Source organism: Xenopus laevis, chromosome 2L, assembly GCF_017654675.1.
Source record: "Xenopus laevis strain J_2021 chromosome 2L, Xenopus_laevis_v10.1, whole genome shotgun sequence".
Classification (NCBI taxonomy): Eukaryota; Metazoa; Chordata; class Amphibia; order Anura; family Pipidae; genus Xenopus; species Xenopus laevis.
The window spans coordinates 67984285-68012080 of NC_054373.1; the positions used below are offsets into that span (position 1 = coordinate 67984285).

The 27796-nt window shown below is 40.6% G+C and overlaps 1 protein-coding gene across 1 annotated transcript; it reads left to right on the forward strand.

Moving 5' to 3' along the window:
• The first annotated feature begins 1695 nt into the window (after positions 1-1695).
• Positions 1696-26925, forward strand: LOC108704542 (ADP-ribosylation factor-like protein 8A). Its single transcript, XM_041581269.1, has 6 exons — positions 1696-1900; positions 4494-4544; positions 8329-8402; positions 19513-19580; positions 24271-24341; positions 25605-26925. The coding sequence occupies exons 1-6, from the start codon at positions 1696-1698 to the stop codon at positions 25652-25654; spliced, it is 519 nt and encodes a 172-aa protein (XP_041437203.1). The 3' UTR covers positions 25655-26925.
• The last annotated feature ends 871 nt before the right edge of the window (positions 26926-27796 follow it).

Consider the following 27796-nt stretch of genomic DNA (forward strand, 5'->3'; position numbering starts at 1 on the left):
GAATAGTCGAACGATTTTTAGTTCGAATCGTTCGATTCGAAGTCGAAGTAGTAGTCGAAGGTCGAAGTAGCCCATTCGATGGTCGAAGTAGCCAAAAAAACACTTCGAAATTCGAAGTTTTTTTAATTCGAATCCTTCACTTGAGCTTTGTAAATGTGCCCCTAAAAGTTACCTAAAGGTCATGTTGATCATTTTTCACTGATAGTTCTGCTTTTGTAAGTAATTGTTATTTGAAGTTTCTAAACCTGGCTGTTTTGCCAACCTGATTGTGCCATCTCAACCTTTCAGTTGAAGTTTCTAATGCTAATGGACTACTGCTGCACAAATATGGCAGCCACTTCATACAGGAACATGAGGGTAAGAAAGGTATGTTAAAGCATCTGGCAAATACTTTTATGGCAAAGGACGAGCAGAGTCTATAAAAGAAAAACCTGGAAGTCGGAAGCTGGCACTGCAATGTGGCAGGAGAGGAGCTCAACCGCACCTGCCTGCCACCCACGAAGAGGAGTGCGAGGTCGGTCCGAACATGGCTGACACGCAGGGGTCCCGCAGGTATCGGGCCAGCCCGCACATCACTAGTGCCTAGATACATTTGTAAGCATTTAAGATAAGCAATGATACAATTGTAACTATTTGAGATAAGCAGGTTTCTTGGGAGAACTGACACTTTCAGCTTAAAGCGCAATTTCAACTTCATTGTTTTATGTTATAACCCATAAAACAAGACCTAAAACTCCCAGAAATTAGTTCAAACTTTCAAAACCTGCCAAATTTTGTAAAATGACCCTGGTAATTAGAGGGCATGGTCTTAAACGGGCCTGGTCAATTAAAAAAAATTTCAGGTGGGACACGAGGATCTTTTTCTCCCTCTACATTTTTCAAATTTTGGAAAGTATACATGAGAGCTGGAGGGGAGCAAGTATTTCTACCCCTATCCCTAACTGTGACCGTGGCTTGGGGTCAGCTTCCTCCATTGTTATGCCACGGAAAAGGTTACAGAATAAAAGTGGAATCAGGCAACCCTGGTCACAAGAGCCTACATTGTAAAGACAGGAGGCAGAAGGCTTCCGATATCCTCATATTTTGCAACATAAATCTCAAATACCTCATATTTGAATACTGACGTTTCAGTAAGTCATGTGACACTATCTATCCATGCACTATCCATGTCAGCTGTGGCTTCCTTCCTGCCTGGATGAAGGAAACCGCCCAATATGTTCCCATTATTAATATATGTAGGCCATTTGCCTGTAGTCCTGATTCCTCCAAGGCAGAGGGCAGTAGGACTGGCACCACTGACATTCCGCAAGGAGCAGCATCACTTGTCCCCTTTTGTCTTTAGAAAGGCAGGAGGAGGGGGAAAGGTGGAGGAGGAGAGTTTGCCGCTGATGGGTACCGCTTATTGCCCCACCCATATGTCCGCGGATCTTGGGAGATAGCAGCTACAGCAGGAGGACTACAAATCATACAGATACATAGGATTCCACCACTGAGATTTCTTTTGTTCCTCTGTCATCCTTCCGCTGGTATTGTACAGCCAGCACGTATACTTCCATCATCAATCCGCCTTCCATCACCGAGACACTGTAGTTAGAGAGCCGTTAGAGAGCCGCCTCTGCAGACAGCCACAAGAGGGGATTTGGGGGGCTGCGCGCAAGGCTCTGGTTTGGGTGGTCGGTCGCTGTCGCACTGGAGATGCTGGCCTTATTCAACAAGCTCTTAGACTGGTTCAAGGCGCTTTTTTGGAAGGAGGAGATGGAGCTCACCTTGGTGGGGCTGCAATATTCCGGGAAGACCACCTTTGTCAACATGATTGCGGTGAGCGTGATGGGAAGAGAAGGAGGCCTGGCGGGAGAGGGAGGAAAGGGAAGCACCAAGGCATCGTCCTATACCACCTGCTGTAATGCACTCACATGTACACTGGGCTACGGCCTTACTGGGGTCTGGAGGGAAATATTGTAATCATTTAGGCGTTATCAATCGAGATTGTGTATGTATTTATTGCTATAGGTATGCAGGCTTTACCGGGGATACACAGGGCTCCAGTGGCTTCAAAGAATTTGATCTTTCACAGTAAATGTAGAAAGGGATTAAGTGCACAGTTAAACCCAACACACACATTCCCACAATGCCAGGGTAGTAACAGTGGAAGAGCATGTTAGTGACGAGTGAGTTTGGGGGCGATAGGGAGGGTGATCAGTATGGGGTGCCGTTTGTCCCAAATACATTCTGTATACAAAACTATCCCTAATACACAGAATGAATGTCTCTCATGTTATATAAGTATTTGTGACCATACACAGAGGAAAAAAATATACAAAAGACTTATTTCTATTAAAGAATGAAAACAAAATCTGGTTAGTGCACAAAAGGATGTCATTATGTGACAAACCCCATTCTGTACAGTTTAACAAGCAATCTGTCTCACAAATGTTTAACCTCCATGTAACGGACGCACTTATGTGCAAAGTTACTTACAGAATGAATTATGTAAAAACAAAGTTGGACATAATATATAATACTGTAACTAACTAGTGCTTGTCAAGCTAGATTTGATTGACAAAATAGATATCTGTGACAGAAAGCAAGATTTTATAGTACAGGATTAATTCTTTCCACAAAATGACAGTTTTGTTCCACAAAACAGATAAAATAACTATTCTGTGAAGCAACACTGTCAGTCACATTCCTGAACCAATAAGAACAAAGCTTATTGCCATATACAAACAAGATGAGAAGTGGCTAGCTCTGCTCCACATGGCTAAGGCAAAGTATCTGACCTGCTATAGAGGGCGCCCTCTAATGTCCCCTGTGCTGCATAGTAATAAACATGAACAAACCTTCCCTAAAAGAGCTGCTGTTAACACTACAGGTTCATAAATGGAAGTTTTTACAAATGGCTGAGAAATATAATGCTGCACTTATAATGATTGTAGAGAAAGAAAAGTATGCAAAACTTATATAAATGTGATCATTTTAGGTGATATGGCTATTCTTATTGTAGTAACCTGCTTGTGTGGCCATTTTGGTTAAGGGCATTCCTGCTGCTTTGCCATTATCTTATGACTCACTCCTGTTCCTCTTCCTGTCTAAGCTGAGAGCAATAATGGGACAGGCCACACCCACCTGCAATGTTGTATTAAATGTACCAGAAGTTACTGTGCTTGTCTGGCTGCTTTGCCTGACTCTCAGAGTCAGTTATAAGTTTTGTATATGATAGTTAGACTCCAATGTCTCCTCCTAGCTGTAGTCTTGCACCAATTAGCTTGTAGTAGTCTCTTAATAATGCGCTTAGCTATAGTTCAACTACTACATAATAGCTTTAGCCAGAGACTTGGGACTGATCATGTGCACACATACCTCCCAACTGTCCCTTTTTCAGAGGGACAGTCCCTCTTTTGACAGCTCAACCTGAGGTCCCTCATTTGTACTGGAAAGTCCCTCTTTTCTCTGCACTGAACAGCCAGAAAAAAACAAAGTTTCTAATTTAATTGGCTTTTGGCAGAGAGGCCAGTACAGCTAACAGGTGCAACTAAAATGCTTTATAACAATTTTGAGATAAGAAAATAAGTAATTTTAACAGTTTAGATAAGGAGAAATATTTTCACATTTTTATAACCTGCCAAACTTTGTAAAATGAACATGGTAATTAGGGGGGGTGGCCACAAAATGGGTGTGGTCAAAAAAATTGCTGCACTACATGCAAAATAATTTTTTGTCTCTCTTTTTATTTCCAAAATGTTGGGAGGTATGGTTCAACTACTACATAATAGCTTTAGCCAGAGACTTGGGACTGATCATGTGCACAGTCGCATTCTGTATAATATGATGTGTAGGTTATATGAGCAGCCACTCCTGAGTACTGTGTGTAAACAAAAGGGGGTCATTTAGGCAGGGGCAATTTTAGGGGATCATAATCTATTTATATAGAAGCAACAAGCTGCACAATGCTTTATATTTATTTATAACAAAAGACTCTAATGATGCCGTCCCCTTACCTGCCCTGTGCTTAACCCTTTCACATCAGAGTGGGTCGAGGTGGGCACAACACTAGAGCAGAGAGCACAACTGTGCCCATGTCACATGCATGTCCAGGGCCGCTAGCAGGGGGGACAAGTGTTCCGGGCCTGAAGGGGGGCCCAGAAGTGCTGCATTTTTCAAAGAGCCGGGTCCCCTTTACGAGCGCCTGAGCCATGCGGCCATTTCGCATATTACAGAATGCGGAAGTGCCGAAAAGACGAAGCTGAAGACCCGAAGCGGCGAAAAGACCCGAATTCATGAAAGGAGGTGAAGTTGAAGTCCTGAAGCCTTTTGTTTACACACAGTACTCAAGAGTGGCTGCTCATATAACCTACACATCATACTAAACACAATGTGTGTGCACATGATCAGTCCCAAGTAGGGTTGCCACCTTTTTTAAAATGTTTTACCGGCTGCTGGGCGGCGGGGACATAAAGGGGCAGGCCGTGACATCAAAAGGGGCGGGCCGTGACATCAAAGTGGGTGGGGCCACGCCACGGACACTAGAAGAAGTAAAAGAAAAAGTAAGTTCCATGGGATTGGGGGCAGGTCGAGGGCTCCTTTTAATCGTATTACAAATTTACCGGCAACTACATTGCCGGTAAATTTGTAATCCCGGCCTTGGCAGGTATTTTACCGGCTAGGCCGGTAAAATACCGGCTGGTTGGCAACCCTAGTCCCAATCTATGGCTAAAGCTATTATGTAGTAGTTGAACTATAGCTAAGCACATTATTAAGAGACTACTACAAGCTAATTGGTGCAAGATTACAGCTAGGAGGAGACATTGGAGTCTAACTATCATATACAAAACTTATAACTGACTCTGAGAGTCAGGCAAAGCAGCCAGACAAGCACAGTAACTTCTGGTACATTTAATACAACATCGCAGGTGGGTGTGGCCTGTCCCATTATTGCTCTCAGCTTAGACAGGAAGAGGAACAGGAGTGAGTCATAAGATAATGGCAAAGCAGCAGGAATGCCCTTCACCAAAATGGCCACACAAGCAGGTTACTACAATAAGAATAGCCATATCACCTAAAATGATCATATTTATATTAGTTTTGCATACTTTTCTTTCTCTACAATCATTATAAGTGCAGCATTATATTATATTTCTCAGCCATTTGTAAAAACTTCCATTTATGAACCTATAGTGTTTAACAGTAGCTCTTTTAGGAAAGGTTTGTTCATGTTCATTACTATGCAGGACAGGGGACATTAGAGGGCGCCCTCTATAGCAGGCCAGATACTTTGGCTTAGCCATGTGGAGCAGAGCTGGCCACTTCTCATCTTGTTTGTATATGGCAATAAGCTTTGTTCTTATTGGTTCAGGAATGTGACTGACAGTGTTGCTTCACAGAATGGTTATTTTATCTGTTTTGTGGAACAAAACTGTCATTTTGTGGAAAGAATGAATCCTGTACTATAAAATCTTGCTTTCTGTCACAGATATCTATTTTGTCAATCAAATCTAGCTTGACAAGCACTAGTTAGTTACAGTATTATATATTATGTCCAACTTTGTTTTTACATAATTCATTCTGTAAGTAACTTTGCACATAAGTGCGTCCGTTACATGGAGGTTATATATTTGTGCGACAGATTGCTTGTTAAACTGTACAGAATGGAGTTTGTGATATAATGACATCCTTTTGTGCACTAACCAGATTTTGTTTTCATTCTTTAATAGAAATAAGTCTTTTGTATATTTTTTTTCTCTGTCTATGGTCACAAATACTTATATAACATGAGAGACATTCATTCTGTGTAGTAGGGATAGTTTTGTATACAGAATGTATTTGGGACAAACGGCACCCCATAGGTACCTGCTTTGTATACTTAAAATATAGCAACTTTTGCTATCTTAAGGGAAAGAGAGGCAGGTGTGTTTCAATTTGGAACAGCAGATAATTTTCTTTTGTGATTTCCTAGATCTGTTTTGTTTCACTGTGTCTGTCAGTGGCTCAGTAATGTTTTGCCACTGAGATCAATGTGTGTGGGTTATTGATATGAATTCATATTCCCCAATTCTAGGGAATATAAAAATAGCAGAGTAGGCAGAGAAATCAGTGGTGTTACTATTGTGTGGGCAGGGATTGTGACTGTAGCTAGTCCCAGGGCCCTCTTGGGGCCCGCATGCAGGGCTGGTCCTATCAAATGTGGGGCCCAATTGGGACCATGTTGGCGGGGCCCCTAGACAAAGTGTTGCTGGCTACTGACACACCAAGTATTTAGGAAAATAAGGGCATACAGGCACAAAATAGAAAGGAAAGGGGCAGACAAGGTAACATAATAGGGGCACACAGGGTAAGAGAGAGAGGGAGGAAATAGGAGAGTGGACTGGGCCAATTAGTTTGGGGCTGGGCCGATTCAGCTTGGGAGCAGGCTTGGTTGGATTGGGGGCAGGCAGGGCCTATCAAGGTTGGAGGAAAGCTGGGCCTATGAGAGTTGGGGGCAGGCTAGACCTATGGATTTGGGGATGGGCTGGACTCTCAAAGTTGGGGGCAGGCCAGGCAGCATCATGTGATGAGGGAAATATTATCTGTGCTGCCCTGTGGTGCGGGGCCCCCCAGAGGTGCGGGGCCCAATTGGGCCCAATTGGTCCAATTGGCCTAAGGCCGGCCCTGCCCGCATGTGATGCCACAATGCAATTCTGTGGGTAAGGGCAATGGAAGACGAGGAGATTAGTTGCCTGTGACAAATGTCCTCTTCTGTTGGGTGACTTAAGCTGGACATAGATGTACAGATATACCTTAAATATCGGACGACCGACCTCCCACTAACCATTCAGATGAAATTAAGTAGTAAACAGATCAGACAATGTTCTGCCCCTAACAGCAATTGTGCTAAAGTTATGTCCGACAAAAGCTGGTGACAATCTCCCACTGATATCATCAGATTGGCAAATCATGCAGAGAAATTATCAGAAGCTGACAGAAATCTTTTTAACCTGTTCGATCAACTGAATGACTGATCACCATGGCACGAAAAATGTCAGGCCACTAGACACATGGTGCGAAAATCCTACAAAACGAAGATTCGTACAAGTCTTTGTGTCATCTCCATCTCCTCCAATTCTTTCCCACCGGAGATATAGTGAATTGCCAGTGATAAAGTATATGCGTTGCTTTGGATTTCCAGAGGTAACTTGCGAGGAAAGTTTGGGCAACTTCGGAAAGCTGAAGCAATACATATATGTTTTACCACTGCGATTCACTTGGGGGTTTATTTATCAAATGACGAGTTTGTGAGGTTTTTTCTACCTCGAATAAAGTCACAATGTCACAATAAAGTCAATTATGAAAATCTCTAATTCAGGGATCCCCAACCTTTTGAACCCGTGAGCAACATTCAGAAGTAAAAGGAGTTGGGGAGCAACACTTCCATGAAAAATGTTCTTGGGTTGCCAAATAAGTACTGTGTTTAGCCATTTGGTAGCCCCTATGTGGATTGTCAACCTACATTGAGGCTCTGTTTGGCAGTGCATCTGGTTTTTATGCAACCAAAACTTGCCTCCATGCCTGGAATTCAAAAATAAGCACCTGCTTTAAGGCCACTGGGAGCAACATTGAAGGGGTTGGAGAGCAACATGTTGCTCACAAGCTACTGGTTGGGGATCACTGCTCTAATTAATGCAATCAAGGTGAAAATTTTGAATACTCAAATTGATTGAGTTATCTGCAAAAAAAACCTTGAATACCTCGAATTGATAGAGTTTTGGGGTGCAAACCACGGAAAAAAACCTGGAAATCATGAAGGCTAAAAACAGCTTCAATTGGTTCAAGGGACCTCTGCAATTGACTTCTACTTGACCTTAACACATTTTAGCTGGAGTATTTTCAGATTCGATCTTTTTGCAGTTTCGAAGCATAATAAATCTCGAAAAATTCTAGGTTTTTTTTTTTTTTTTGTTTTTTTTTAGAAACTACTCTCGAAAAACTAAAATTTTCTGGGAAAAACACAACTCGATAATACATAACCCCCTTGATATTATATTCTTGATATCATATTGTAGCACTTAAATGTTTAACATCCCTTTAAAAGTGAAATATGAGGGCATAAATTGTAACGTCTGTCATTTTATATATGTGTTTATAAATAATATAAACTCTTACTGCTTGCTTCTGCAGGTATTCTCCATAGTTGCCACTAAAATAGCTCCCAGTGTGCTCATAAATATTTTGTTTGGTCCCAGACTAAATTGTAAAGTGGTCTACATTAGAAATAAGTAGATTGTGAGCAGTTTAGTTATTTATAGTAATGTTTGTAATTGAAAGCTAGCTAAGCTTTACTCTGCTTTTTTTCAGCTCTGGGATATAGGGGGGCAGCCACGCTTTCGAAGTATGTGGGAGAGATACTGTCGAGGAGTAAGTGCTATTGTGTAAGTATAAATAATAGTAAGTGAATAACAGTATACAGGGAAAGTGCATTCCTGCCACTTAGAACTTATAACCTAATGTTTTGGTACCGGATGAAGAGAGATGATCTGCAGTAGTTTGCTAGGAACTAAAGGTAGGGTAGCATAGAGCCCTTTCAAAGTGTTGGCTGTGCTAAGTACTGCTTGGATGGGGCTGTTTAGAGGTACTATTGAAAAAAGTACTGCTCCCATTCTACTAATACTGGCATGTGTCAGTATTGCTTTAACATGGCTTGAATATGCCTTTGAAGTAATTTTTTACAATCTTTCCTTATATATCAGCTGATGTATTAAATAGATTCAAAATACTTAAAGAAGATGAAGTATCAAGGTTTAATCAAATATATTTTAACCATTACAGTAGAACCCCCATTTTACATCCCCTAATTTTAAGTTTTCCCTCATTTTACATTGTTGTTTTGTGGTCCCACCTATATATTATGAATAATACATTTCCTTGATTTTCCATTTTCCTAGATTTTAAATAATTTTTTTCTGGTCCCCAGAAAAACGTGAAATGGGGGTTCTACTGTAATTATTTAGAAGTTTGCCTATTTATCATATTGTGTAAACCAATGAATGCTGAAAAAAGGTGTTAAAAGCTGTGTAAGATAAATGGCAACATTTATCAAGGTGTATGTTTTATTTATATATGTTGTCTGAACACCACATCCCTTTCTCACTGATTTGAATATGGCCCAATATATCAGCAGTTCAGTGTTGACAGACCACTATACTGTAGTATGCCAATTTGCCAGTGCAGTTGTCGGTCTATGTTTCAGGCTGATAAGCTGTTATAACCATTTGGGCCAGATCCTAATAATGTTTCTTTCTGCGTGCTGCAGAGCTCTTGGTCGACTGGAGAACATAAAATACCTTGGAGCTAGAAATCAAGGTTGAGTAGGCTGTGTTGTTTTACAAAGTTTTTGAATCTTAATTTTGCATTGTGAACCTTTAATACCCACTTGAAGGTGATGTAAACTTTTGGAGCAAACGTAACAACTTTTTCATTTACAAGTTTTATTATATACACTGCACACTGGCGCAAACTATAAAATTTGCAATCACTATCCTACTGTCGTATGCAGTGTCAGACTGGCCCACAGGGATACTAGGAAAACTCCCGGCGGGCCCAGGTGTCAGTGGGCCCTCTTGCTTCTAATCATTGTGAGCAGGATCAGACGAACAGACAGTTCTTGAACAGGGCAAAGTCCATTTTATTGTTCACACTTTGGGAGCAAAGCAGCATAAAACAAAATCCTTGCCACACTTGGGCTCTAACTAATACACAGGGTAGTTTCCCTCTCTACTACCGGTTCCCTGGCTACTGGGATTCCCGGTCAAACAAAAAACAGTACAACTCCCCAGAGTCACAGTACTTTTATAAAGTCCTTTCCCTTTGGGGAAAATAAACATCCGCTTCCAATGGCTACACTCAGCTCCCTGCTCTCCTCAGTGTGTGTGTCTCAATCTTCCTCTCTGAGCACTCACCCTCTCTAGCAGCTAGCTGATCTAGCCTGCTAATTATTCCCCAGGTGAGACTTTTTAGGGGAATTAACCCACTCAGTAATGCTGTACATATGGGAGTAAGACATGAACCTCTGGGAAATATAGCTCCCTTCACACTGTGCTCCAGTTCACATATCTCCCCCCTCTGCTTCAGCCCGTAGGGCTGAGCATACTGCACCACCTGTCAATGAACCCTTGAGAGGGCATCTGCATTCCCTTGCAGTGCTCCAGATCTATGTTCCACTGTAAACTTAAAGTTTTGATGGGCCAGGAACCATCTGGTGACTTGAGGATTCTTTTCTTTATTTTCAGACATCCACCTAAGGGGAGCATGATCTGTGACCAATCTAAACTTTCGGCCCAGCAGATAGTATTTGAGGGCCTCTAATGCCCATTTAATGGCTAGGCACTCCCTTTCTACAATAGAGTACCTACTCTCAGCCGGTGTAAGCTTTCTGCTTAAGTACTAAGAACTGGGTGTTCCTCACCATTTACCATTTGGGAGAGGACAGGCCCCAAACCCACATCTGAGGCATCAGTTTGCACAATGAACTCTTTCTGAAAAACTGGTTTTATTAACACTGGTTGCCTCTATGAAAGCTTTTTCAGCCTCAGCTGACCACTTAACCATTACCGAGCTCTTCCCTTTAGTAAGATCTGTAAGGGGAGCTGCAATATAAGCAAAGTTAGGCACAAACCTACGATAGTAGCCTACTATCCCTAGGAAGGCTCTGACTTGTTTCTTTGTGACAGATTGGGGCCACTTTTGTATTGCCTCCACTTTATTTATTTGAGGCTGTACTGCACCTCTCCCAATTACATAACCTAAGTATTTGGCTTCTTCCATTCCAACCGCACACTTTTTAGGATTTACAGTTAGCCCCTCCTCACGTATAGAGACTAGCACTGCCTGTACCTTTGGTAAGTGAGACTCCCAATCAGAGCTGAAGATAACCACATCATCCAAATAGGCTGAGGCATAGGGAATATGTGGTTTAAGAATACGGTCCATTAGTCTTTGAAAAAGTAGCTGGGGCCCCCTGTAAACCAAAAGGTAGTACATTGTATTGGAAAAGACCCTCAGGAGTAGAAAAGGCTGTCTTTTCCTTAGCCCCTTCCGCTAGTGGTACCTGCCAATACCCTTTTGTGAGATCTAGAGTTGTGAGGTACCTCGCATGGCCTAGCCTTTCGATGAGTTCATCTACCCTAGGCATGGGATAGGCATCAAATTTTGAGACTTCATTCAGTTTTCGGAAGTCATTACAAAACCTTAGAGTCCCATCAGGTTTAGGGATCAAAACAATCGGGCCAGTGGGCCCAGTTCTGATACCAGGACCTCTTGAGGTCTCCAGGGCTTCAGTAAATTCACATGATAAAGTTGCACCTGTTTTCTCTTATCAGGTTGCCGAACCTTATAGTTCACCTCACCAACTTTTTCAATAATTTCGTAAGGCCCCTGCCACTTGGCCAGGAACTTACTTTGAACTGTGGGGATAAGTACCAAGACTCTATCCCCAGGATTAAAATTCCTTACTTTTGCAGACCTATTATAAATCCTGCTTTGGGCCTCTTGTGCTTGGGCCATGTGCTCCTTTACAATAGGTAACACCGTTGTAATCCGCTCCTGCATTTGAGCAATGTGTTTTACCACTATCTTATAGGGGGTAGCCTCCTGTTCCCAAGTTTCCTTAGCTACATCTAGCAGACCCCTGGGGTGTCTACCATAGAGTAACTCAAATGGGGCAAACCCAGTAGAAGCTTGTGGGACCTCCCTGATTGAGAACAACAAAAACGGCATTAAGCAGTCCCAATTTTTCCCATCTTTATCTACCACCTTTTTCAACATGGCTTTCAGGGTCTTATTAAACCTTTCCACCAAGCCATCAGTTTGAGGGGGGTACACTAAGGTATGTAAGTGTTTGATACCTAAGAGGCGACACAACTCTTTGGTTACTTTGCTCATAAAGGGTGTGCCTTGATCTGTCAGGTATTCCCACCCTAGAAAACAAATGGACCAGCTCTTTGGCTATACATTTTGCTGAAGTATTCCTAAAGGTACTGCTTCGGGATATCTGGTTGCATAATATTACAAGGATATGTTGGTGCCCTCTAGCGGATTTTGCCAGGGGACCGACCAAATCCATGGCAACCCTCTCAAATGGGACCTCAACGATTGGAAGGTGGCCGCCAAGTACATGTCTATGTGCCATATCTAATACCACCTTTCTATATTGTTGGGGTTCAACCAGCTGTTCTATAATTTCACCCCTTATTTTGCTCACATGATATAACAGATCCTGATTCAGGGCCATGTGGGGAAACACTGTTTCTGCCTCTGGACATTGAGGTTCCCCATTTATAACTTTTATATTTTCTCTAGCATGGCTCAGAGTGGGGTCCCTCATTTGGGAAGTTCCAAAGTTTTCTTTGGAGACCTCTAAATCAGGTACCATGTCACCTTCCGGTACCCCCCTCTTCAAGGCCTGCAAATGCTTCTAGGAGTGAGGGAACATCAGGGGTCACCCCTACTTTATCATCATTCTCAGGGTGTGTAAAGGGTTCTGGGGACAAGCATGTTTCCTCTGCCTTGCATGGAGAATCCTTTTCAGAATTACTCTCCCCATCCCACAGTTGCCAGAACAAGGAAAAATCTCTTCCCAATATAACAGCATGCATTAAGGTTTTTAAAACCCCCACTTGATACTTTACAGTTCCAGACTGAGTTTCAATCAGAACCAAAGCAGTTGGGTAGTCTTTAGTGTGCCCATGAAAGAACACTACCCTGACCCGTGGGTGGGTAGAGTCAACGATGTCCACCAAACTAGTGTGAACTAATGTTACCAAACTCCCCGAATCCAGGAGAGCTGTCACCCGGTGTCCTTCTATGACTACTGGGCAAAACTGTTTACCAGTCTCTTCTTGTAGAGAGGCCAGACATGCTGGCAGAGCATACAGGGATTCTTGTTTCCCCCAACTACAATCCATAGGCTCTGACGTTAGGGGGCGCTGTATATCCTGGGGAAGACCTTTCCGGTACCGGTCTACGACGATCCTTTCCACCACTTGATCAGCTGTGTTGACGTCTGTGTTGCAGCCACTTTCTTGTGAGACCCAGGAGGTCATGCATTTGCGCACGTGGACCGCCAAAGTGATTCCAAGGTGGGCCAGGATTTCCTCTTTTAACTTATTATAGTTATGAGAGTCCTGTTCTTTTAAGTCAAAGTACACCTTTGGGGTTCCCCTGTTAAGTAATGTGCTATCACTTCAGCCCAGTCCTCTGGGGATAACTTTTCCCGTGTTGCCACTCTTTCAAATACTGCCAGGTATGCTTCGACATCATCTGCTGGGGTCATCTTTTGCAGACTTTTTTGTACCGCTTTGCAGGTATATTTATAGGTACTTGCAACAGGGCAGCACTACCCTGTAATTTCTCAGCCAGTGCTTGGATCTCCTGCTGCAATTGCATGGTAACACTATGTTCTTGTGCTAAGGTAACTTTACTGGCTTCCGCTTGAGCATTCATTTGTGTAATCAGCAGCTGATTGGTTTCCTGTTGGGCCCTTAAGGACTCCTTGGTGACTAGCATGATTTTGCTGCTGGGTTTGCAGCATCACCTTCAATATCTCCTCCATTTTAATATTTGTTGAAGTCTTCCCCTTTAAACTGTCTGTCCCTTTAAATTTTGGTCTTCGCTATTTTCAAATGAAAGTTCTGCCAATTGCATACCTCCACCAATTGTGAGCAGGATCAGACGAACAGACAGTTCTTGAACAGGGCAAAGTCCATTTTATTGTTCACATATAAAGACTTTGGGAGCAAAGCAGCATAAAACAAAGTAAAACAAAATCCTTGCCACACTTGGGCTCTAACTAATACACAGGGTAGTTTCCCTCTCTACTGACGGTCCCCTACTAGGATTCCCGGTCAAACAAAAAAACAGTACAACTCCCCAGAGTCACAGTACCTTTATAAAGTCCTTTCTCTTTGGGGAAAATAAACATCTGCTTCCAATGGCTACACTCAGCTCCCAGCTCTCCTCAGTGTGTGTCTCAATCTTCCTCTCTGAGCACTCACCCGCTAATTATTCCCCAGGTGAGACTTTCTAGGGGAATTAACCCACTCAGTACTGCTGTACATATGGGAGCAAGACATGAACCTAGGGGAAATATATCTCCCTTCACACTGTGCTCCAGTTACCGGTTCACACCATTTAGTCTATTTGAAGGTCATTCCCTATTTCTTTATGGGAAAAATACTAATATACTGCATAATAATGGAAGAATATAGTCAGTAGATATAAAAGCCTAGGAGAAAAAAGAGGTTGAGTAAGGAGAGGAGGAATAATAGTTTATAAAGTGGGCCCATGGTCTTAGGTTTTCTGGTGGACCCCTGGCACCCCAGTCCGACATTGGTCGTATGAGGGTCAAAGTGTTCGCAAAGCCAAAATTGTTTCCTTTGTGAACATTTATTTGCATTGAGAATGAATTGTGTAAAATTTTTCCTTTGGTGACCAATATTACATTCCCCTATTAGACCATATAATACACTCCCAAACATTTGCATTTTCATGCAATTTACACTATTTTAAGGTTCAAGTAGCACCAAGTCATTTAAATGTATGCCAAGTTTAACTTTTTCCTGCAGCTTCCATTATGTTTTACCCTTAACCCCTGATTTTATGTTTTTTTGCAATTGGCTTTTTTATTACTGTTGTGTTCCCAATCCATCAGGTTAGGTTAGATACAAGTAAAACAGAAGCATAAATTACCTTTCTCAGGCTGCCCTTTATTACATTACAGCATAATTTCTTTGAGCACATGGATTAGATGGCAGGTTTGCAGACAGGAAAGTGGGTACAGCTAAAGCACAATTAGTCTAAATCGTTCACCTTCCAAATACTTTTTTCAGTTTAGGTGTTTCAGATAGTACACCACACTTGTTTCCATTGCTTTCTATTTTTAAATTTGACCATTTTTCTAAAACTGGTGTTAAAGCAGGACTGTGGAGTCGGTACATAAATCCTTCAATTCCAGCTCCTCATTTTATGGTACCTCCAACTCCGATTCCAACTCCGACTCCTCTGTTTATAAAGTAACAGTAACACCAAAAACTGAAACTTTATCAAAGTAAATAAAATATAATTCACTGTTGCTCTGCACCGGTAAAACTGGCATGTTTGCTTCGTAAAGACTACTATAGTTTATATGAACAAGCTGCTGTGTAGCCATGGGGGCAGCCATTCAAAGTTGGAGAAAAGGCACAGGTTACATAGGACAAAACAGATAAGCCCTGTCTAATACAGTGGTGTTTTCTGTTATTTGTTGTGTAACTTGCAAACACAAAGCTTTTACCAGTGCACGTTGACAGTATATTATGTGTTAATTACTTTAAAATGATTTCATTTTTTACTGTTACTGTTCCTTTAATATACTTATGTATTTTCCATGTTGATTGAAAGAAGGTAAGTACACAACATGCAATGCATTTTATCACTGCCAAAGCTCAAAAATATAAACCACATCCTCTGGTAATGCTAAAACAAAATCAAAGTTAAATTACATAAACCAAAAACTGTTGGAAAACATGAAACAATTTATATATTAATTGAACCTGGTATATAGCTGTAAAATACAATTCAAAACTAACTAAAGCATTGTGTTTAGAAACAGAATTGCTCATCTTTGCTCAGCGCAGTTCCCAACCCCTCCTCTGCACCTACAATACACAGGGATAGAGAAATCGATATCTCAATCCACCAAGGTCAAGCTCCTATCCAATGCATATAAGCACTTAATTTCTAATAGATATGATCCCCGACCCTGGGTGAAGTATAAGTGGGAGAGTAGTGGGGTTCGTATTGACCCAGATGATTGGGAAGAAATCATTGACAATCTATATGTTCCATTAGTGAGTGTAAGAGATAAGCTCATACAGTTTAAGATCACGCATCAAACGTACCTCACCCCTCAGAAACTATTTACGATGGGGAAAGTAGCTTCACCCAGCTGTCCAAGATGTGGTGCCTCTGTCGCTAATTTCATGCATTTAATGTGGGATTGCCCAGTGATATTTAGATACTGGAGGGCAATTGTAAACTTAATGGCTACTGAACTGGATCTTCCCCAGATACTTAACCCTGCTACTTGTCTTCTGGGTCTCCTGACTCCGTGATACCTAGAGTAAACACTAGATGCCTGATGAGGTTGCTTTTCTTTTACGCAAAAAAAGTTGTTGCCCTGCACTGGATGGGCCCATTGCCACCGACTCTGAATAGATGGATTGGACTAATTAATTCGCAACTGGAACTGTACAAGCTCACCTACTTAGCATGCGGATGCCCGAAGAAATTTGAGAATATTTGGAACCCTTGGCTCGATTCGCCAGCCACAACGACTAACCAGTGATAGTCACTTTTTCAGCCGTACCTCTTTTTCTACTTTCCCCTTTCTTTCTTTCCTTCTACCTAGCTTTACTTCCTTCAAATTTTTTTTTTATGTTGTTAAATTTCAATAAAAATCAACCTTTAAAAAAAAAGAAAGAAACAGAATTGCTTCTACCATATCCTCCTTCATCAAAGCTCTTAAATTTGATTTGATTATTTTCAGTGCTTGTATTTAAAGTTATTAGGAGTCAGAGTTGGTATATTTTTGGCAAGTATGTAATAAAAGACACAAATTTTGTCCAGGAGCAGTAGCCAATAGCAACCAATCTGCGATTAGCCAAGTAGTTATTAACAGTCATCTGGTCGCTATGGGTGACTGCCATTGGGCAAACGTAGTGCCTTTAATCACATATAGGGCTATGGCTGGCAGTTTTCCCCCACGTCAGTGACAGCCAGTGGGTTATTTAGTGTTTTTCCACTGGCTGAAATAAGCTAGCTAAGAAGCTAGATGCCCTGGTGATGGTCCTTTCTCATTTTAATTTTCACAGCCAAATTTTAAACAGGTTATCTTCATGATGGGCATAGGTAATGTATGGACAACTGTAATCTGCTGGGCAGCCATTGGCCATTGTGCTCTTTTATATATATATATATATATATATATATATATATACCGTATATACTCGAGTATAAGCCGATCCGAGTATAAGCCGAGGTACCTAATTTTACCTACGAAAACTGGGAAAACTTATTGACTCTAGTATAAGCCTAGACACAACTACAGCCCTGTCTCCCAGCAGCGCACCTTCCGCCAAAGAGACTCCCCCAGCGATCAACCGGACTTCTTTGCAAAGTTGATGGTGACAGAGAATTGTGCAGAGAGTGCTGTGTGATATTGCCATCACTGTTAATCTTTCGTATAACCAACAGAGGGTGCTGTGTGATATTGCCATCACTGTTAATCCTTTATACAACCAACAGAGGGCGCTATGTGATATTGCAGTTACTGTTATTCTTTGATACAACCAACAGATGGCGCTGTGTGATATTGCAGTTACTGTTATTCTTTGATATAACCAACAGATGGCGCTGTGTGATATTGCAGTCACTGTTATTCTTTGATACAACCAACAGATGGCGCTGTGTGATATTGCAGTTACTGTTATTCTTTGATACAACCAACAGATGGCGCTGTGTGATATTGCAGTTACTGTTATTCTTTGATACAACCAACAGATGGCGCTGTGTGATATTGCAGTTACTGTTATTCTTTGATATAACCAACAGATGGCGCTGTGTGATATTGCAGTCACTGTTATTCTTTGATACAACCAACAGAGGGCGCACTGTTATTCTTTCATAAAATCAGCAGAGGGCATTGTGGGATATTGCAGTCTCTCCCCAAGTGAACTGTTGGTATAGGAATGATTAAAAGTGACTGCAATCTCTGCTACTGCCCGCTGACCCGAGTATAAGCCGAGGTAGACTTTTTCAGCACATTTTGGTAGCTGAAAAACTCGGCTTATACACGAGTATATACGGTATATATATATATATATATATATATATATATATATATATATGTGTGTGTGTACAGTTAGGTCCATAAATATTTGGACAGACAACTTTTTTTTTCTAATTTTGGTTCTGTATATTACCACAATGAATTTTAAATGAATCAACTCAGATGCAGTTGAACTGCAGACTTTCAGCTTTAATTCAGTGGGTTGAACAAAAAGATTGCATAAAAATGTGAGGAACTAAAGACTTTTTTTAAAACAATCACTTCATTTCAGGGGCTCAAAAGTAATTGGACCAGGGGTTCAAAAGTAATTGGACAATTAACTCAAAGGCTATTTCATGGGACCAGGTGTGGGCAATTCCTTTGTTATGTCTATCAATGAAGCGGATAAAAGCCCTGGAGTTGATTTGAGGGGGGGGTGCTTTTATGTGGAAGATTTTGCTGTGAACAGACAACATGTGGTCAAAGGAGCTCTGCATGCAGGTGAAATAAGCCATCTTTAAGCTGCAAAAACAGAAAAAACCCATCTGAGAAATTGCTACAATATTAGGAGTGCAAAATCTACAGTTTGGTACACCCTGAGGAAGGAAGGACTGGTGAACTCAGCAGCGCAAAAAGACCTGGACACCCATGGTGAAGAGAAACCCCTTCACAACAGCCAAACAAGTGAACAACACTCTCCAGGAGGTAGGTGAATCGATATTCAAGTCTACCATATAGAGAAGACTGCATAAAAGTAAATACAGAGGGTGCACTGCAAGGTGCAAGCCACTCATAAGCCTTAAGAATAGAAAGGCTAGATTGGACTTCGCTAAAAAAACATCTAAAAAAGTTCTGGAAAAACATTTTTTGGAAAGATGAAATAAAGATCCACCTCTACCAGAATGATGGCAAGAAAAAAGTATGTAGAAGGCGTGGAACAGCTCATGATCCAAAGCATACCACATCATATGTAAGACGGCGGCTTGGGTGTGCATGCCTGCCATGAAGTGACACAGGACAGAAGCAGCTGAATGAATTCTGACATGTTCAGAGACACTGTCTGCTCAAATCCAGCTAAATGCAGTCAAATTGATTTGGGAGGCGTTTCATATTACAAATGGACAATGACCCAAAACATACAGCCAAAGCAACCCAGGAGTTTATTAAAGCAAAGAAGTGGAATATTCTTGAATGGCCTAGTCAGTCACCTGATCTGAACCCAATTGAGCATGCATTTCACTTGTTGAAGACTAAACTTCGGACAGAAAGGCCCACAAACAAACAGCAACTGAAAGTTGCTGCAGTAAAGGCCTGGAAGAGCATTGAAAAGGAGGAAACCCAAAATCTGTTCATGTCCATGAGTTCAAGACTTCAGACTGTCATTGCCAGCAAAGGGTTTTCAACCAAGTATTAGAAATGAGCAGTTTTCCAGTTTTTTAATTTGTCCAATTATTTTTGAGCCCCTGAAATGAAGTGATTGTATTAAAAAAAAGGCTTTAGTTCCTCACATTTTTATGCAATCTTTTTGTTCAACCCATTGAATTAAATCTGAAAATCTGCAGTTCAACTGCATATATATATATATATATATATATACACACACACACATATATACTCTCGTCTACCATGCTTCCAGTCTTAGTTTATGATTTGTGCTCAAAATTCTAATTTTGTTTCAGGTTCTGGTACTGGGAAACAAGAGAGATATTCCAGGGGCTCTAGATGAGAAAGAATTAATAGAGAGAATGTAAGTACCAGATTCTTTTTTTCAACTATATATTAACCTTTATGGCATCTGAGTCACAAGATTTTGATTTAGTACCAAAATACCTTCAGACATACAAAGATCCTTGTAGTGATCAAACACATCTAAGTTTTAAAAATTTGCTTAAGCTTACCAGACAGGAGGACCTTTCCTGATTTACCCTCCAAGGTGAAGGCTCCATGTATGAGTGTTAAAATACTATTAATCTATGCACATTTCCTGGTCCCCTGTTTCGCCACTTTCCTGCAATGGTGGTGCTGGTCCTCCGTCGACCCCGGCAAAGTCCCTCAGCAATAGCAGTAAATTAAAGGGCCCGCACACACTCTATATATCTGCAGTCGGGACGTGGCCCTTCTTTTTATTAATGTTTCTCCACAAAGATCAAAATACAAAAGATCAACGTGGGGGTTCAACCTCCCTTCATCCTGATGAAGGGAGGTTGAACCTACAGAAAAGTTGGTCTTTGTTGGTCTTTGTGGTGAAACATTAATAAAAAGAGGGGCTACAGACCCGTGAATTTACTGCTGTTGCTTTGTATGTAGGTCTGTATGTTTAGTGTATACAATTGTTTGCAGCAGTGTAAAATATAAGTAAAGTAAAACAGTGTGAGTGATCTGGCCAATTTTACTACAAACATACAAAGGGTTGATCCTCCCCCACTTTTGCTTTTATAGAAAAGAGATCTCCAAGACCAACACCCATTTTTAAAGGCATAACAACTCCATTAATGGGTGGACGATGAGGGTGCTACAACCATGTGGAAGTATGGCCGTTATTCCTGAAGCACAACTGTGCTAAAAAAAAAAAGGGGGTTGTGGCAGCACTAGGTAAAAGGTTATTGATTTTAGTCACTAGGGGATGCCCTCCCCATGATTGTTACTTTCATTGTTCTTTAAATGTATTCTTTAATGCTCCCATTTTAGCCGTTCATGAAGGTGGTGTAGTGATTCAGGTTTATTAGCTCAGTTTGCACTTAGCCTTAGTGACCCATATATGAGTCTTGGATTTATTTTAGTTAGAATTATGGAATCAGACTGTGTGTCATAGTTTCAAATGACTCACAGCAGCCAGCTCGGCTGCCATATTTTACTAGGATCAGTTTATCGTATATTGATTTACATGAAAAAACCCTGTACCTTTAAACCATTATTTCTCCAAACTACCAAAGGCTGTGAAATTATTAGGGGTCAGCTTCATGCTTGGCATGTACAGTTCCAGTTTTAAGTGGGATGGAAGGCTATTCGTTCTGGTCAGCAGCTTGAGGGTGGCATTACAATTTAAAAATATATACATTAGGGTGGTTGTTCAGACCTCCTTTTCTTTTGCTAAACTGTCTGCAAAAGCTATGTGGCCATAGTACCATAATTCTATATTAAAAAAATAGTTGCATCATATTGAGATTGTCCATGAGATTCATCGGTGTCAAGAAATTGGTAGCCAGTACAGGATTTGTTCTTAATCCTTAATTAAAAAAGCTCTGAATTACAGAATGACCATTTCCCATAGACTTAATTTTAATAAAATGCATACATTCTTTTTAAATGATTTCCCTTTCCTCTGAAATAATAAAAGAGTACCTTGTACTTGATCCCATCTACAATATAATTAACCCAAATAGGGGGAAACAATTCTACTGGGTTTTATTAATGTTTAATTAATCTTTAAGTAGACAAAGTATGGAGATCCAAAAATCAGATAGACCCGATAACAAGTCCCATACCTGTACAGTGGTTTTTTTTTATATATATATAACTCTTTATTTGTGACATTTATAGTATATATCCACAAATGAATAAAGCATAAAAATAAATAAAAAAAGGTTACAAAAATAATATATAAAAAAAGCCCAAAGTTGACCATATGGATGTATGAAGATCAAGTTTATCTTCCATCAGAGCTGATAAATAATGCATAGATTGTATGTCTATTAACAACATGTAATATAGAGAGGGAAGGAGCCAACCAGTAGAGGGCTATAACCCAACGTGTAGAGGCTAGTATCTGAGACTAATTTACGCAAATGTGGAGCCAACATAGAGTAGGGCAGTGAATTAGTAAATTGCTGTTTCCATAGATGGTTCAATGGTTACCTCTATTATCTTGGAAGCCATATTAAATACCTCAGTCCATAACGTTGACACAATGGGGCAATGCCACCATGCATGGAGATAATCTCCTCCAGTCGTACATCCCCTAAAACATGTAGGAGGAAAGGTAATAGCGTGCTTGCGCTTAGGTTTAAAATACCAATGAAATAACACTTTGTAAGCAGTTTCTTTGACTCCCACGTTAGGGGAAAGTTTTCTAATGGAGTTCCATATTTTAGACCAAGTCTCCAACGAAATAGAGGATCCTAAATCAGTTTCCCAGGCTGTCATGTACTTATGTGAAACTGGAGAAGGAGCCTCTATAAGCTGGGAATAGAGTATTGAAATTACACTCCTGGTTCAGAGTGGATTCCTATAGCAATATTCATACATTGAATCTTCCAATTTAGCTCGAAAGGGAACCTGGGAATCATGAAAGTGTGAGAGTTGATTGTATCGAAACTGTTCAGTATCTGGAAAAGCATATAGATCACGTACATCGTTTTTTTGAAAGACTTTTACTGTATATTTTCTTATAACTATTTTATTTTTAAAGGCTTAAGCTTACAGATTCATATATATCAAAATCAGAAAAATAATCGGTCTGGAGAGACTTAGAGATTTAGAAAGAGTTATATGTAGTCTGAATGGAATTTGGTTATTTATTACTACTCATAATTTTATTACAATGCAACATCTATTGTGTCATATTTGAATGTATGAGCTTTTGATGCAACTGTTAGAATGCTGTTAAATTAAAGGCCCTAATTCAGAGGATGTGATCCATAGATAGATATAAGTGTGGCAGTTATCATGTTATGTGCCATGGTAGCCATCTGCCCTATAATTTCTTTTGCCAACCAATGCAGTTTTGAATATAAAGGAAACTGAAAAAAGCAATATTTGTGTGTATATATATGGCACTGAAAGGGTTGCCTTGTGGCTCCAAGGAGTACAGGTAGATTACACGTACTATACCTTTCCTATTGCAACAAGGAGGTATTTGTGCACTCTGTTCACCAGCCAGTGGCATAGAGAATGAACTGAAAGTAGAAGCCCTGAGACTGCAAAGGTGTAGGTTGTAAGGCGCTTTAGTGTGTATACTGCGTTTAAAGCAATACTGACACGTTCCTATAAAAATCATAGGAACGTGTTAGCATCAAGTAGTTCCTGCACCAGAATAGTTCCCCTCAAAGCCACCACCAGCCCCGCAAACCTTTCTGCTGTAGACCTGCTGACACTACTAACAGATCTTCTGCCTTGCTTCTGTGGCGTTAGGCTGAGGGCAGAGCGATCCTTCCATATGCTGAAGTCCTGTTTTCATTCGTAATTAGCCTGTGGAAGTATTGTGCCACCCCCAGCCCAGCGTCACTGAAACTGCACAGAAGGTCTTTTAGCGGTGTCGGAGGGTTGGGTCAAAGCAGGTTCACGGGGCTGGGGGTGGCTTTGAGGGGAGCTATTCCAGGTGCAGCAACTACTTGAAACTGACACGTTCCTATGATTTTTATAGGAACGTGTCGGTATTGCTTTAATTTTGTTTTCTTAGTAGGTTTAATGTAAGCATGTAAAAAGGCAACAAATATTCTAGTGGAGAAATTCAAGAGGAAGTTAAGAAATAATGGAGTCTGGCTGCCAAATTATTAAATAGGATGGTTTGTCAAGAACTCCTTTCTTCATTCACATAAAAAGGATCAATAACACACACTATTTTTTCAAAAGAGAAGGTGTGTCTGAACCTCCCTAGAGAATGTCATGGCAGATGTTTTGCTGCTTTTGCTCACTGCTTCCTTGACAACATTCAGCAGTGCTGCAAATTAACCTGCCTGTAAATTAATGACTATTGGTTAATCCGACTTTCCCAAAAACAATGGGCTGTTTCTTTCTTTTCTTTTTGATTGTCTTTACATCAGTGGCTTAGTTAGTTTTTGTTTGTTTTTCGCCATTCAGTGTTATTAATTTTTAAAAACAACATGCCATTATACCAATTACAGCACATCTTCTGAGTCTGCATGGTATTTGCTGTCATGTTGATTTCTCTTGTTTATGTGAAAATCAAATAAAATATATTAAACTATGAACCTGCCTATGCTTTCTGGACAGGACCGCTCCTGCCATGAGGCAAGGTGAAAACCTTGACTCTGGCAGCAGCGAGCAGGCAGTTACAAGGGACCACAAAAAGCTGCAATAAATGCTTCTCCACCAATCAATAATTGAAATTGCTGGTGGTAAAAACCTTCATATCACCCAAAGTGAGGCAACTTCAGAATTAGAAAAATTGAAGCCTCGAGTAGCACCTATTTATCGCAGGCAACAAAATTGCTATTACCCTAAGTAGAAAGCAGTCACACTAGTGACGTGTGGGGCTGACCCAAAACCCACTGTTTATACTAAAAAATGGTCAGCAAGGAAAGCGGTGCAGAGACGAACCACAGCCCACAAATGACTGTGTGCTGTGGCTGGTCTCCTCATTGCTTAACTTGCGACTGGTTCATAGAGCCACACATCACTATACTGAACATACTTCTATATTGGCCATTTGACCTTATATTCTAAGTATTCCTTTAATCATATTCTTTTTCCTCCAGGAACCTTTCTGCCATTCAGGACAGGGAGATCTGCTGCTACTCAATTTCCTGCAAAGAGAAGGACAATATTGGTAAGTGGAAGACAATCGAACAGTACAGTCTTAAGAAACTCACGCACTTGTTGTTGTTGTTGTTGTTATAGTGTGCTTGCTTTTCAGCATGCACCTATAGGTGCTGAATTGTATCAGTGTAGTTGTCCACAGTAACCAATCAAATATTCCTTTCATCTAATAGCTTGTAGTTTAATGATAAAAACTTGGGATCCTGCATATGGAATCCCTTATCCAGAAACCTGTTATTCAGAAAGTTCAAAATTAAGGAAAGGCCATATTCCCTAAATCATTAGGGATTTATTTCCTTTTTCTCTGTAATAATAAATACAATTTAGCAGCTAGTTTTGCTGTTTCAGACTTCCTGATATACAGTACATTACTAAGATGGAGGTATTCCTTACAAAGTGTTACTGATAAATGCTGCTAGTTTTTAGTTTTGAGAACACCGAATGCCAAAATCCCAAAAAAAAATCGTGGTTTTTTTTTTTACTATAAAATATGAATTTTAGCTGAAAACAGAAACACAACTTTTTCGGGATTTTTTATACCACGGGGATGGAAAAAGTCTGAATACGAAAATCCGGCATCTCAGACCTGCCGAGGTTGCATATACAATAAGTCATTGGGAGAAGTCCCGAAGATATCTTGATCTGCTCTGGGTTTCTTGCAATAATCCGAAGATTTCATGGTTTTCAGGCAAAAAGCTGAAAAGGGTTTTTGTTTGGAAATCTGAAAAATTGAGCATGATCCAAATTTTTCATGTTTTTTTCCCTGCACAGGAAATTTTCGGGAAAATGTATTTAAAAATATGGGGAAAAGTTTTCAGAAAATGAGATAAATTCAGACTTTGATAAGTGGGCCCTCCCTTAAAGCACATTTGTTAGATCCACTTTATTGGTTTCTTAAGTTTATTGGGGAGTGAACATATGGTATAATATTGGAAGCATAGGGCTGCTTTATATAAAACATTAGAAGCACTAAATTAGCAGATGCTGATGCCATAGGCACATCTACGCTCTCCTATTCAAACGTCTATGCACATAAGTGGATCGGCCATTGCTAGCCCCCCCCCTCCCTGTCTGCATCCTGTGGGAAGGCTTTAAAAAAATGATGGAAATTTATTTTTTTTCTGTATAGGCACCTGTTGGCCCCCTCCCCAAAATTGTTGCCCCAGGCCATAGCCTTTGGGTACATATATAGAAAATATGGCCTCTAATATATCAGAATACTAATAAAAAACAGCTCATATTTTTTGAACAGCTTCTTGTCTTTCTGTTTCAGACATCACCCTACAGTGGCTTATCCAGCACTCCAAATCCCGGAGGAGCTGAGAAGACCTAACTCCTATCTGCCATCTTTAAGTATCCTGGACTGTGTTTTGTGTCTGGGACTCCATCATAGAACCAAGAAAATGAAAAGGCACCCAAGTCCCTGAAACTCTCTCCAACCCATCATCTCTGTGTATTCTCTTTCTCATCTGACTTCTCTTTTTCCCTGTCTCTTTTTAATGGTATTTTTACACTCTCACTTACCTTTGTAACATATGGTCCTTACTGCCTTTAAGGCTTGCTCCCTTCATCCTCTTGCATCCTTTTACCTTTTTATTGTTGTTGATGTGTGTGTACGTGTATATATATATATACACATGTGTATATATATATAGTCCTCCATGAAGCCAGCACTCTCGATAAAATAGTTTCAAACGCCTGGGTGCAGTATCAACAATTACAATCTCTGCATACACGAATAAGATCCGCACTCACAGGACTTATGAAAATTATAGAAAATTTATTGCGAAAGCCTAACGTTTCGGCCTCCTCCGAGGCCTTTTTCAAAGTAACAAATACATACACACAAATGCTTTAAATACCCAGATTGGCGGGAAAAAATATATATTTTTTGGCCAATTAGAGATGACGTATCCACCCCATCATTAAAGTACGACAAATATACAAATCCCAGATAACAAAATAATTATCACAAATCACTACATAAACATAAATAATATAACAAAAACCCACTTCCTAATACAATGTTAAAAACGTTTTAAAACCAAGTATTAAGTAACATTATATCACTACCCCATTTGTTGTTAAAGTTGTTACCATAGTTATGACTTGTTACAAAAATATCAAAGTTTGAATAAGGATGGAAGGTCTGCTCAGGGGCTCACTCTACACACATATATAGATATATATTCGTATAACTATGCTAATATCTGAACCTAGATAACATCACAGTGATTCCATATAAAGTGTTCAGGTACCAGCCGTATTAACCCTCTCTCTACCGTTTAGTATCATAATATCCCAATGTTTCTCTCCCCATCACTAATTAATTGCTAGGACCTGGTAAGTGTGCTTCCCATCGATATACCCATTATTAATGAACCCTTTATTGATATACCCATTAATGTTCGCTGGGGGGTCCGCGACAAACAAGAGGGCATGTATTCACTCTAACCCGATGATCTATATCAATATAACCTGATATTCAGGCGTGTATTCACTGTGCTTGTGCGTCACATTGCTTCAGTGTATAGCACCAACACTCCTCCGTGTATAACCCTACAAAGGTTAAAATATAAATATGTTAATGTAAAAATAAAAAATTTTTTTATTAAATGTGAGTACCCCAAATCATATACTATAATACACCTCAATCTATTAAAGTTGATCCTTAATAAACATATGTACCTGTGAACATGAAATACAAATGAATAAAAAATTTAAAATGAAAATAAAAATGCAAATCCATATAATATGCCCCTAGTGTCCAGAAATCATAATCCCAGTGTATCAGTCAATCTTCATTAACCCTATAGTGTCCAAAGAAGAATAAATAAAATCATGCCTTAATAGGTGCTAGTCCGAGAGAAGAATGTCCTCTGTGTGGCCGCTGCCCCCCCAGTCGATATATCCGGCACCCGTCCTCTATTAGTGTTCTCCCATCGCAACGGTAAAGCCACACAGTGGCGAGGCAAACCCAGCCCCCACCACCGCTGTGAAGAGCATCCAGAGGGACAAGGTACCCCAAGACAGGGTACAAGCCGAGAGACGCCGCAAGAGGCCAATGCGCCGCAGATGCATCCCAGCGTCAGCCACCGGTCATCCGCGAACACAGACCTCCCGCTGGTAAGTGTACACATATTAAAAAAACCTCATTTGCTTACGGCTCACAGTCCAAATCCCCTTCAACTGTAGGTAATAGAGGTAATTACATCATGCTCCCAGCTCATACTTCAACACCTCTCCAACTGTCGGTAGTAGATGTAATTGGATCATGCTGACGGCTCTCAGCTCAGGACATTTATCCAAATGTGGGTAATAAGTGTAATAGGAACATGTTTACGGCTCATTGACCGGATCACCTCTCCAATCACGGATAGTAGGAGTGAATGTAAAAGGGTCATGCTTACGGCTCACTGTCCGGATCACCTCTCCAATCCCGGATAGTAGGTGTAGTGGGACCAT

What these genes read in the sequence shown, in the direction of transcription:
- LOC108704542 (XM_041581269.1), top strand. Translation starts at nt 1,696, where the DNA reads ATGCTGGCCTTATTCAACAAGCTCTTAGACTGGTTCAAGGCGCTTTTT. An exon ending in TAGAAGAAGTAAAAGAAAAA is followed by an intron (nt 4,545 to 8,328) that starts GTAAGTTCCATG and finishes GCTTTTTTTCAG; the next exon opens with CTCTGGGATATAGGGGGGCA. An exon ending in CGAGGAGTAAGTGCTATTGT is followed by an intron (nt 8,403 to 19,512) that starts GTAAGTATAAAT and finishes ATTTTGTTTCAG; the next exon opens with GTTCTGGTACTGGGAAACAA.